General features: G+C 41.0%; 1 protein-coding gene across 1 annotated transcript in view; it reads left to right on the top strand.

The window, feature by feature from the left end:
• The window catches only part of ctnnd2b (catenin (cadherin-associated protein), delta 2b), a 140,032-nt gene that overhangs the window by 100,002 nt on the left and 26,224 nt on the right, over nt 1-13,806 (top strand). The window contains 2 exon segments of the mRNA XM_054602194.1: nt 11,453-11,598; nt 11,600-11,652. Of these exon segments, the coding sequence (XP_054458169.1) occupies nt 11,453-11,598; nt 11,600-11,652 (199 nt within the window).

Genomic DNA, 13,806 nt, shown 5'->3' with positions numbered 1-13,806 from the left:
ATGGATTGTAACAAGCCAACCACACATTCTTGTAATGACTCAGACATATCCATATCCAAGAACTATGTACACGTGTAATGTTGTGTAACATGGTGTAACATGGTGTAATGTTGAGAACATGAACTAAGAGCATCCATTTTTCAAGAATTCTAATTTTAAACAGGCTCTATTATGCTCTTTTTCAGATTCCATTATAAAGTGTATTTATTACCTGCAAAACATTCCATTTAAGTGAAAACCACATTCTTGGATGTGAAACTCAGGATCAAGCTGTGGAAGGCCTCCAGCGATGATGTCGTAGTAGTGACTCAGCTTCTCCACATCTTTGACAACTCTCTTGTTGACCAGGATTTTCTCCTCTTTGTGTACTGCAACTGACCCTTAAGTAACATTACAAAAAGTTTGTAAAATAGCAGGCCATAAAAACAGCTAATACACCAATCAATTGACATTCAAACTGAGATAAGATTTTTATCATATTTTTATTTTTATATATTTATCATTGTTGATATTATAAAAGTCTGTAAACCCTTATGTCTGGATGAGTAGACAGAGGCTGTGACATCAATCATTACATTACATTACATTTCAGTCATTTAGCAGACGCTTTTATCCAAAGCGACTTACAGTCAGTAGTATATTACATATCATTCACACACTGATGACAGGCTACCATGCAAGGTGCCACCATCAGACTCTAACTAATATTCATGCAACATCCAGTCCACACCGATGGCAAGCCTTCGGGAGCAACTTGGGGTTAAGTGTCTTGCCCAAGGACACATCGACTGCCGAAGCCGGGTATCGAACCACCGACCCTCTGATTGGAGAACTACCTTGCTCTCCACTACGCCACAGCCGCCCTTCATCAGCTTCTGTGTAGAGAGCTGTGTGTTGCCTGCACCAGGGTGAGTTATAACGATGACAAACCCAGGTTCACCGCTAATGTCAGGCAGCTGAAGTTGCAAAAGGAAGAGGCAATTAGGAGTGGGGACGGGGACATATTTAAAGAGTAAAAATACAGCAAGGTGGTGAGAGATGCTAAACGACCATACGTTTTCGTATGGTCGTTTTCTTGTTTCTCAATTTTTCTCTAATTGTGTTTGATTGCTCATTTGTAGCCCCGTGATCTGCATCCATATTTTTTATTTTAATGGCTCTGTTTTTAAATTTTTTGGAAGGCATAGGTTTTATACCCTGCCAACTCTTGCACCTGATGAATTAATTCAACTGTTTGCGCGTTCAAATCCTTATTCTTTGTTTGTGTGTCACTGAACTCATTAAGTCGCCTTCCTTCTGCTGCCTGAGCGATTTTCCCACAATGAATTTGGCCTGAAACTCAGCAGACTCCTTTGAAAGAATCGCCAGTTTCATATTTAATTCCTTCTTCTCGAGAGCCCGCTGTTCCTGGTTCTTCTTACATTCATTTTTTACATTCTGTAACTCCTTCCTTAAATGGGCTAAGCCAGACCAAAGCAGTGCAAGTGCTGCAAGTGTCTTCCATTGTTAGGATGTGATCTGTGACGTCTTTGTGAATTGCACAGTAATCAGAGAGTTAAATAGTAATTTGCCTGCCTTCATTGTCTTTTAAAATGACTTATTTTAATCATTATATTTAATATAACAATTGGCTTCTGTCACTGCAAGAGGTGGACTATGTAATTGACTTCATTCTCTGATGATTGATAATTTTTACAGAAATACTGATTTGCCTGAGAATATGATCACCTTACCTCGTCTTTATAAGTCAACCTATATTAATCTTTTGATTGTGAGGGTATACTTGTACATAACTCTCATTAAGGAGTTATATGATAGTCTATTGGTTAAATCATTGGCTTTGATGATCCAGAGGCCAGAGTTTTACAATTATAACCAGGGTATCTGCAGGTTTAAGGAAGCCACATTTAAGACTTTTTAAGACTTTTTTAAGGCCACTTTGATCAAATTTAAGACCTCACATTCACAAAATAGCAAAAAGTGTGTGACCACAATGCAAATAGTTTTGTCACATTTATTGAAACGGAAAGTTCTGAAAAATAACAAACATCAAGATCACTGCTCTGTAGGCAGAACAGGCCATTTGTAACTGCTGATGTAAACTGACTTTTCAAACAAATATAAGAAAGTGCTTGTAGTATTTGACAAAAACAAACATTACAGTATTAACAAGATCTGTCTTTGTTGGAATCGGCGACAAGGAGTTTAATGATATAAGGGGCCAAACCAAAGTTTGAGTCGGGAAACATAGCTCGGAAAATGTCTCAGACTCCTTCGTTGGCGTTGTAGGACTGGTGTTTCGTTACGCTGTGCAGACACCACAGTACCTCTGCCTGAAGAGTAGCGGTTGACCCGAAGGTTGCTCTTAGGTCTGTTACTGTAACTGGTGCTGCTGTCGGAGATGGAGCTGAAGTCTGTGGTACTGATGAGACGGAGCAGAATTGAGAAATGACAGGCGTCTGTTCGCGGGTTTTCGCAGCTGCTTTGTGCTTGTCACTGTGCATATGCGATTCCACAGCTTTAATTCACATTGAGCCGAGTTTAAAGAGCTTCTTGCACAGTGTACAACAGGCCTCATAGTTACAGCCTTGAGCCGGTCTTGACCATGTCACAAATGTAGCATTTTCCATCCAGCTAACTTTAAATTTACACTTCCCCATGTCTGACGTTCCGCTAGCTACTGGCCTTCAAGATGCTAATGTGCATACCCGAAACTAGCCCAACGGAATGATTGTTGGTGGTTCCGCTTATTCCGATCTCCGTTATGCTGAAATGCAAAACACTAATTGCAAATTTGCCTAATTCTAAGCAAAGATTTCCAAAGAAAATAAAACAATCTTGTTTATTGTGTCTGTGGCATTTATAAGACCTTTGAACGACAGATTTAAGGATTAATTGTAATTTTTAAGGATAATTAAGGCCTTAATTTTGGACAATTTCATCCACAACTTTTTAAGGATCCGCGGACACCCTATAACCTTTTTTTGTTCTATAACGTTTTTTTTATTATTAAAATTGGGACCCCAAAAATGTCTCAATTACTCTGGATAATCAACAGACCATACGCATATATAGAAACTACTTCCTAATATGGCAGATAAGCCATGGTAAGCTAACGGTGTATTGAAGTAAGCTAAAGACGTATTAAACTGCTAACGGCGTATTGAAGTAAGCTAACAGCATATTGAAGTAAGCTAATGGCGCATTAAGATAAGATAAGATAATCCATCCCACAGCAGTGAAACAGAATTACAGCAGCAGAGTGGATAGTGCAAACAAACAAATAAGAGACATAAGTAGAAAATAAAATAAAAACAAGTTTAATAATCACACAGTAAAGTATAATAAATAAGTAAAAACATAAAAAAAACAACCATAGCTAATGAGGTATTGAAGTAAGCTAATGGTGTATCGTAGTAGGCTAAAGATGTATTAAAGTAAGCTAACGGTGTATTGAAGTAAGCTAACAGCATATTGAGGTAAGCTAATGATGTATTGAAGTAAGTTAACAACGTTTAACGTGGGTAAAACAGCCAATGAGCTAATTTACCAAACTGCTCTATAAAGAATGATAATCTAATTTCCCTTTGGAGTATTATTCACTCTGTAAAACCGTGGGGCGGAAAACAAGCCTTTCAAACCAAGATGTGGAAATCAAGGACAGCTAAAATGATTACGTGTCTCTGCCAATGTCAAGGTTATCAAAAAAACAGGACGCCTCCTTTGCCCTCTTAAGCAGCAAACAAGATGAGACAGAGGGAAAACACTTTTGCTAACGTGACACGGCCGGCTAATTACCGTCACAACGCCAGAAGTTAGTCATTTAGAAACTCCCCCTGACCACAAACTGACACTGCCACCATACACCCAGCATAAGCGCATGCAGTCCAAGCGGCTGACAGAGTTAAGACTGATTTGTCGAGGGGGCTCAGAGATGCACACACACACACACACACACACACACACACACACACACACACACACACACACACACACACAAGAACAATTTCATGAAAACCCACAAAGACAGATAACATGAGCTGTAATTACACAGTCGCTGTTCAGCTGAGGGTGAACAACTCGGCGCTTAAGAGAGGACGCCTTATTCCAAACACGCAGACACACAGATCTTGGGATAGGATGTTTTACCACTATTACAGCTATAATTACAACCATCAAGGAAAGGGGTGTGGGGTTGAGTGCAGATATGGCTAGCGGTGGACACTCTCAAATGCACACATGTAATTACATAAGAACATAGATGAGGACATAGACAAGTTCAAAGGCAACCTGATGTGTTGCGAAGATCCGCAAGGTTCACGCAGTTTTATGTGTTTGAGTGTTTGAATGTGTATAACCACGCAAGTTGTTTCGCAGCAAAATGTGACGATTTGCCTCTGTGTATGTGTGTATGTGTCTGTGTGAGAGTGAGTCTCCAGAGAAGATATTTAGTGGCCGCCGTGCTTCTGGAGACTGGTAAAGAAAAAAAGAATGGTACTTAGTAGGCAGGAGGACACTTACTCCTTTTCTCGGTTGGCTAGTCACTGTATGTTGAATTCAGGTGAGGATTAAGAGTCAGCAGTGGAGAAGTGCGGTGGAAACATTTTGTAAGAGATTTACCGCCTTCATTACTTAATTTATTTTCTGTTTTTTAGGGGATTTAGGCTCAAATTTAATTACAGCAGCACTGTGGTGAGATAAATTAAAGGTTATGTTTTGAAATATTAACCCAACATTTGAAATGCATCACTCCTGTTTAATTAAAGATGCATGATGATTTTTGGGGGTTACATTTATTAGTGTATTGGTGATTTGTGTGTATTTCTTCCCCTTTTTGTTATAATTATTATGACCGTGCCAGATCTGTAAATGAACATTTTCAATCGTTCAATCCAAATAACCATAGAACATTTTACATTTGTTTGAGAAATTATGTAATGTGTAGTAATAATTATAAAACAGTAAACTGTAAAACAAGAGTTACTCAGTCGGACATCAAACCCTGGGAACGTTCACGTTTAGACAGTATTTCACTGGGATTTGCAATAGTGAATTTTTTCATTCTCTACATTGTGCTAATATTAGTATGTCGTCATTTAAGAGGGAATCTAAGCTACATCCACATTTCTCAATTAAAAGCCAATATTGCAAATCCCAGTGAAATATGGTTTTAGCGTGAACGTTTAGTCAACGTCTTCAAATAGTCTGTGAAAAAACGTTCACTTTTGAACTACTTTTGATCATCTTTTAACCATCGCCGTATTTTAAACGTCTTTTATACTTCAAAATGCTCACAGTAACATATGTGACAATTCAATACGTAGTTATAGTAACACTAATAGTTTCCACTGACAGGACAAAGAAAGCCATGTAACACAGGCAACAATTAATTTGTATTTATTAAGCAACAATATTAACATGATATAAAATCAATTGTTGGAATTCAGTATTCCAAGTACTAACAAAGTAATAAGTTAGCATGAAGTCTCAAATTATTCAGTCAGCTTGTTCATTTCGCTGCGCAAGTGTGGTGTGGTGATTAAAAGTTCCGTAAAAAATGTTTCCAAGGCCTCAAAATACAAAAGTACACAATGATATCAATATGAATATTAACACACTGTGAAACATCTAACAAGGACCATATCAAATGTCTAAATAATGGTACAGAATAAGATCTGCTGCGTAAAGGACATAGGCATTGGTTATTTCTTGGTCTGGATTATATTCTGTGTTGCCTTCGTTATGACTTCATAACTTCGTCCTCTAATGCATCTTCACTGTCAGATTCCTGGCCTCTCTCTTCGTCGACCCTGCCATGATCAAAACAATGATTTAGAGCCTCACACACAGTGTATCATTTGGTCATTGTGCTGCCACAAAATGAATTGTTAGCAAAGCCTCAAAAAGCCTCTATCCATCAGAGCTGTGAGAAATCCATCCATCCATCCATCCATCTCCTTCCGCTTATCCGGGGCCGGGTCAGCGGGGGCAGCAAGCTAAGGAGGGTCCTCCAGACGTCCTTCTCCCCAGCAACACTTTCCAGCTCCTTCTTCACCAAAACGGTCCGGTACAACGCCTGCATCACTGCTGACGCTGCACCGAACCGCCTGTCCATCTCTCGCTCCATTTTACCCTCACTCGTGAATAAGATCCCGAGATACTTGAACTCCCTCGCTTGGGGCAGTGACTCACTCGGAGAATCCAATGTTCGGCCCCCTTCCACCCATCTCCAAAGTACCGTGTCGTGTAGGTAAACTAAGGCCCCTTCTTACCCCAGCCCCATCCCCACAGCCTTAAATTGGCCATTACCAAAGCTCCATGGGATCACCTTGTGCATTATTAGCAAATATCTGACCAATTGTATGATGTAATATAGTACATTATAAAACATTACAACTTTTCAATAAATAATTTTTTCAATTTTATTTTAAGTTTTTTTGGTTCAGTGTCTCACCTAAGGACACTGACATGTGAACAGGAGACGCAGGGGATCGAACCACCAACTGCCCGGTTAGTGGACAACCCGCTGTGTCTCCTGAGCCAAAGTTGCACCGTTACCGACCCTGCAAGTTTTTTTAAGGCTTTGGGAGGAAACCGGAGCACCCGGAGTAAACCCGTTACCGAACCTGCATTTTTTTAAGGCTTTGGGAAGAAACCGGAGCACCCGGAGTAAACCCGTTACCGAACCTGCATTTTTTTAAGGCTTTGGGAAGAAACCGGAGCACCCGGAGTAAACCCGTTACCGAACCTGCATTTTTTTAAGGCTTTGGGAAGAAACCGGAGCACCCGAAGTAAACCCTTTACCGAACCTGCAGCTCTTAAGTCTGTGGGAGGAAACCGGAGCACCCGGAGTAAACCCTTTACCGAACCTGCAGGTCTTAAGTCTGTGGGAGGAAACTGGAGCACCCGGAGTAAACCTGAAAAGAAAATGGGAGAACATGCAAACTCAATCAGGCTCATTAATCTGAGCCCAGGACCCAACTGAGTCACCTGATGTTCTTTGGTAATGGCCAATTTAAGGCTGTGGGGATGGGGCTGGGGCAAGAAGGGGCCTTAGTTTACCTACACGACACGGTACTTTGGAGATGGGTGGAAGGGGGCCAAACATTGGATTCTCCTCAGACCAATGCTCGGACTGTTCTTTGAGCAGGAAGCGAGTGCGTCTTGACAAAGGCCTGCACTCTTTCTTGGATTTGTCCTCAGTGGGGGGCTGGGGTTTTTTGGGAATAGGAGGCAAATGGGTGCGCTTGTCCCCACACTCCAACTTGAGCTTCCTGAGGGCATACGTTAGTTCCTTGTTCTCCTCTTTCGCGCTCTTGTACTCTGCTTGGTACGCCATGAGGTGTCCTTGTGCTGCCTGCAACTCTTTGCTCAGGTGTCTGTTCTCCCACTGACACTGCTGGAACTTCTGTATGGCGTCATCCGGTCGCCGTGCCAACATCCGCCTCAACTTCTCGATCTCGGCATTCCTTTTCTCCAGAAGCGAGTCTTGAGTTTTCCAAAAGAACCTCATATTGCATTGCAGATTCTTTCTCTTAACCCTTTTCTCTCGGCGTGAGAGGGCAACCTTACGAAACAGTTTTGTGTGCTGGAGGTCACACTGATTCCTAAACTTTATGTTCTCCGCCCGGAGAAACCTGACCTCATTTTCATAGTCCTTAATTGATGTTTCCAGCGAGACTTTTATGGCTTCCTGTTGGTTAAACCGCATTTGATGGTGCTCGACCACTCCGACGCAGTGCACCACCTCTTTTTCCAACTGTTCCTTCTCAGCCACGACCTCAGCCAATTTGATGGTCCCCAGCAAGTGGGCCTGGGATTTTTTCAATTCCTCATACATGTTCTTTGTTTCGGCCAGCTGCAGCTTGACGTTTTGCAGCTGTTTTTTGACAGAACGATAATCCAGGGTACCCTTGGCCACTACTGTGTCCTTCTCATTGGCCTCACAAGTCAAGGTTCTGATCTCCTCCTGCAGTTTCACAATTTGAGCGTTGCTCAGACCGAGTTCCACCTGAGCCTTGAACAAGTTTTGTATGGCGAGGTTTCTCTCAGCCTTAATGCCCTCAATCTCGATGGTCAGCAGTCTTTGCTTGCCCTCTGATTCACATATCAAATTCCTGACATAAATTAATTCCTCGTCTTTGGACAAACATTTCTTCATGAGATCTCTCTCCTTAGTATGGCGTTTTAATTTCAGATCATTAAAGCTGTTCAGTTGATCCTCCATCTTGGCAATGATGTGACGCTGCTTCACTGCCTCTTTCTTCTGATTATCTAATTCAATCATCACGTTCACCTTACTTTGTTTAGTTTCGTCAATCTCGCATTCCAGATCCTTATACGAAATTGTAATATTTGCAATTTTATATTTTAGCATCTTGGTCTCCATAGCCAACTGATGTATTTGTATCTTGTAATCGTCGTCTTGTCTATTTCTTTTTTTTATTTCTTTCTTTTGTTTCTCATTTTCTTGTTTTACTACCTTAAGTCTGTCTTCTATTGGGTTCAGGTAATCCACCAGTGCTTTGTATTTTTTGGCTTTGTCTTTCATTTCGTTTAAATTGACATTCAAAGCCCGATGTTCTGCCTCAATTTTGTTTATCCTAAGGCTCTGTTCTTCAATTTTTTTAACGGCATGGGCCTTGTACCCTGCCAACTCTTGCATCTGATGATTTAATGTAACAGTTTGCATGAGCAAATCCTTGTTCTGTATTTGTGTGTCGCTATACTTTTGTAATGCGTTTTCCTTCTGCAGCCTGATCGTTTTTTCGATGACGAACATGTTCTGAATATTCACAGACTCCTTTGAGAGAACCGCGATTTTCATTTCCAATTCCTGCTTCTCGATAATCCTCTCTTCCTGTTGCTTCTTAAATGCAGCTTTAACCTTCTGTAACTCCTTCCTTAACTGGGTTACATGAAGGTACTGTTCAGTGTCCCTTTTTTTAACTTGGCGACCTCGACCTGTTCTTTTTTGAAGTCACTCTCTGCATTGTCAAGGTTGGCTAGCTGTCTTTTCAGAGACATGTTTTGGTCCATCAGCCATTTCTCGTTTCTCTTTACCCTGCCTAATTCAGTTTGTATTTTTACCAAAGTCATGGTGTTATGGTGGGTGACTCTCTCTGTATCCATTGTGATAGTCCGTCAGAAATTAAATCATGCGAAATATGTAGTAGTCCTTCTCTCTGCAACGAACTAGTTGAACTGAGGACAGTTGAGAAATCCACTTATTTATATAAACTTCGGCGGTGATGTCACTGTGACGTCACAAAGCCACCGATTTATCAAAGGCGTTGCCGTGGAGACACCCTGCTTTGATTGTGGACTGGTCTGGTGATCACAGCGGTGCGAGGTAAGCTTTATAGTGATTAAGTACTTTTCAGTCGCTTACTGCATGCTAATATTACCGCTGCTCACATATATACATGTAGCGACCTTGTGTCGTTATTGCGGCAAACGTTAACGGCTAGCTGATGTTGTCTTTTGGAATTTAAGTGTCGTGTTTTAGATGGGAACTGCAAATGAACGTCACCTGACCTAGTGAGTGTTATCGACGGCGAAATGTGTAACAGGGTTTGTCAGTGTAACGAACGCTAGCTAATGATTGAAGTAACGAAGGTTCATGTATGGCACAATTCATTCACCGTATCTACGCCGAGCCGACAGGGACATGAAACGCCTCCTTTCACACGGGTTATGTTAACAACGAGTATAAGATAAGATAAGATAAGATAATCCTTTATTAGTCCCGCAGCGGGGAAATTTGCAGACTTACAACAGCGTAGAGTAAAGTGCACACAAGAGACATAGTAGAAGAAGACAAGCAAAAAATGAAAAATAAAAATAGAATAAAACAAGTATTATAAATAAGCAATAAAAGAAAAAACAACAATAACTGAAATATTATATTTACAGACAGAGAAAAAAACAACAACTATTTTAACTATTTTTAACTTTTTTTTAACTATTATTGCACAGTGTAATGTGTAATGTATTGCACAGGTTTTTATTGTCATGTTATTATTGTCATGTGGTCTGCTGGGAGCAGAGCTGGTTGTGCAACCTGACAGCAGCAGGAAGGAAGGACCTGCGGTACCTCTCCTTCACACACCGGGGGGTGAAGCAGCCGGTGGCTAAAGGAGCTGCACAGAGCTGCCAGGGTGTCCTGCATGGGGTGGGAGGTGTTGTTCATCAGGGATGACAGCCATCATCTTCCTGTCTCCCACCACCTCCACCGTATCCAGTGGACACCCCAGCACACTGCTGGCCTTCCTGACAAGCTTGTTCAGTCTCTTCTTGTCTGCTGCTGAGATGCTGCTGCTCCAGCAGACCACTGCATAAAAGATGGCTGATGCCACCACAGAGTTGAAAAAGGTCTTCAGGAGTGCTCCCTGCACTCCAAAGGACCTCAGTCTCCTCAGCAGATACAGTCTGCTCTGACCCTTTTTATAAAGTGCATTTGAATGATTAGTCCAGTCCAGTATCTCCTGATGGTAATGAGCCAGACCAAAGCAGTGCAAGTGTTATTGTTATGATGTGATCTGCGATGTCTTTGTGATTCGCACAGTATTCAGAGATTTAAATAGTCCTTTGCAAAATGATTGAATCCCCTGGCCTGCATTCATTGTCTTTTAAAATGGCCTCTTAAAACATTATAGTGTAAATATAACAATTGGGTTCTGTCACTGCAAGAGGTGGACTATGTCATTGTCTTCATTCACTGATTCATTGATCATTTTTACAGTTCGGACTGTGAAAAATTGATTTGCCTGAGACTATGATCACCTTGTCTTTTAGGACAACCTATCTATATATGTGTACCCTTCGACATACTTTTGTGTGTATAAGCAGTGATATGAATCTTTTCAAACGCAGTGAGTTTAATAACCACCTCACTTCCTGAAAGACTCCTTGCCGGTGGAGCTAAGATAACTATGGTAACCCTTGCCAACCTCACGTGACCAAACGATGATTTGTAAGATCCTTAAAAATTCGCAAAGCTTTTGGTGTGAACACAGCATAAGCCTTCTGTAATATTCCTTCCGCAATAATTTAATAATAGTGCATTTTGCATACTATTGATTCCATACCAAGGTTTCAAAAATCTCACACTGATTTCGGGTACTAAATAGCATGTTAGTGTGGATTTTTGGGACGGACCCAGGTGTTACTAAAAAAACATTTCAAAAAATTCAGTTATCATTCATTTTATTACTTCAAAGTGTTTTTTTCCCACTGTAACATGTCAAAATGTCTTCCATGAAAAAAGGCACTTTGTACTAGTTCCGAGAACACGTGTTCGACTTCAGTAACTGTCGGTGCTGCTGCGTTTGGACCAAGCTGCTCTCTAAAAACCTGTCTGTCTCACCTCCTGTGTGCCTCCTCCATTTTTATGTCTTCCCTTTTCCTCTGGATTGATTTTCACATCCTGTCTCCCTGCCATCCTCCTCAGGTGTTCTTTGGAACCTATCGTCATGCGACGCCCTGAAGATGCCCATCATCCAGGATGCCCTCGCTGTGCTGACCAACGCCGTGATCATCCCCCACTCAGGCTGGGACACGTCCCCACATACACAGGAGGACCGCAATTCAATCCAAAAAGCTGCACCTACACTCCTCCCAGGTCCTCCGCAACGCCACAGGCTGCCTCCGGTCAGTGTTACTATCTGTTTCGTTTCCGACATTAGGACAGAGTCCTTTTTATTTACACTTCTTTTCTTTGTTATTGTACGGCCTAAACGTTGACTGACTGACTATTTATTGTCGCAAATATTTCTGCACGGAAATGACATATTCGCTCACTTTGTGGCAAGATTTGGCCCCTCACAGTCTGCCACAACAAACCAAATTCAAACAGAGAAATAAGTCAGCCTTGGTCTGTCATTTTTTACACAGAGAGCTGACAGACTTTAGCAGCATTTAGGATGAGTCCCCGCTTGGCTTCAGAGCTGCTGTGGCTTTTCGTTTTTACACTTGAGACATGATCCTAGTCATACAGGGAAGTCTGGAAGTAGTAGGACTGTGACACATTCTTTTTGTTTTGCTGTTGTTTTGGCTCCGTGCTCCAGCACGCCAGATATTTGAAAAAGATAAACAGTAGCCCTAAAATGTAAGTGCATCAGATGTTATGGGCTGTGTTTTTCATCATTTCTTCTTGTCCCACATTGGGGAATACCTGACGTATTATTTTAAAACAATTCAAAATCCAAAAAGTGTTCCTGTACCTTACACAACACTTGTTGCTTAAAACAGTTTTTTTCTAGCCACTTGGGGGCAGTGCAACAAGCTGTAAACACAGCATTAGATTCATTGGAATGAGATCATTTATATTATATATAATATGTGTTTGTATAATCATAACAGCTTATTTTATAGTACAAATGGTTATATAGCATCAACTATATTATCTTAAATTTCCCTTGTCAGCAGAAAAGGAGCTACATCCACACACAACTTGTCACACCTGCATTTTAGGCCTCCTGTGCTCTCCATCCTAAAAATAGCAATAGCAGCAATAGAAGCATTGCATGAAAGTAAAAAGCCAGATCTGCTCTGGTTCTCTTGTGAGAAAATATATGGTTCACCTATTTCTCAAGCCGCGGGCGGTATATAACAACGTTACAAGGTTCATTTATTGTCATTGGACAACAGGGTTGCGCAACAAAATGCAGTTTGTAGTCACACAAACTTAAAAAAATATATATATGATGAGGGTGGAGGATGGATTTAGGGGTCTCACAGCCTGCATGGGACATAGGAAGGAGGGTCAAATCTGATTGGCTTGTTAAATCACATGTTTTCTGATCTACTTAGCTCACAAAAATCTGACTGGGTCTTATTTCACAGTTTGTAGGCTGGTAGGCATTCCAGATACCCAGATGTATGTGCACAAGCACTGAAAGCATGTTGTCCACTTTAAATTCTATAGTCACAACATCACAACATATTTTCAGGCATTTTATGTCCAGAAATGCAGCTTAATAATGTTTTGCCATTCTTAAGGAGGATTCAAAATTTGATCTTATAGATTGCTAGCCTTGAAGTGGACTGAAAAAGTAGGATCCATTTCAGGTCCTTTAAAGTAGATACAGCTAATCATATTTACATAAAATATGTGCTGGTGAGATGCTTTCCAAAGATAGCAGTACTGCATGATGAAATTTTCCGTAGGCAAGACTGAGCTCATAAATATTTCTTACAGAGACGTGTCGGCTGTGAACCAGACTTTTTTTTTTATGTGCAAAAACTTCAGCATCAAAACAAAAACACATCTTGCATACAAAATAATGAACAACTTCGCCCTGAAACATTCACAAATATCCATTCACACCAACTGTGTATTTATGTTTGTTTTTTTACCTGTCGCTCGAGTTATCTTGCATTATCTTATTATTTCTGCAGACGTATATGAGAAACAATAGAACAAATAAGTTTGCTTTAATACATGTCATTTCTGTAGATAGAGAGTAGAGTGGGGTTGCTGCCACGACTACATTTGCATATCTGTCGGCAAGGTTATCTTGCTTCCTGTGTGTGCGTGTTTCCGTGTGTGTGTGTGTGTGTGTGTGCATGCCCCTGTTCGTCTCTCTGTCACGTGTGGTCCATTTATCTCAACCGCAATATGCCTACTCACCTGCTCTGGGTAAAACTAAACAACACATATCGGGTGCTTGCCCAAGCTTCAAATACTGTTCGTGTGTGAAAATACACACATCTGATACTGTGTGTATTCTAGAGACTGGTGGTGTGTGAGTTTGTGTGTGTGTGTATGTTGCAGGAGATAGTTTTGAGTGGATCAGCTCCCTA

This window comes from Anoplopoma fimbria, chromosome 8 (assembly GCF_027596085.1).
Source record: "Anoplopoma fimbria isolate UVic2021 breed Golden Eagle Sablefish chromosome 8, Afim_UVic_2022, whole genome shotgun sequence".
Classification (NCBI taxonomy): Eukaryota; Metazoa; Chordata; class Actinopteri; order Perciformes; family Anoplopomatidae; genus Anoplopoma; species Anoplopoma fimbria.
The sequence above is the reverse complement of the archived record's forward strand: the minus strand, read 5'-3'. Positions and strand labels throughout refer to the sequence as shown.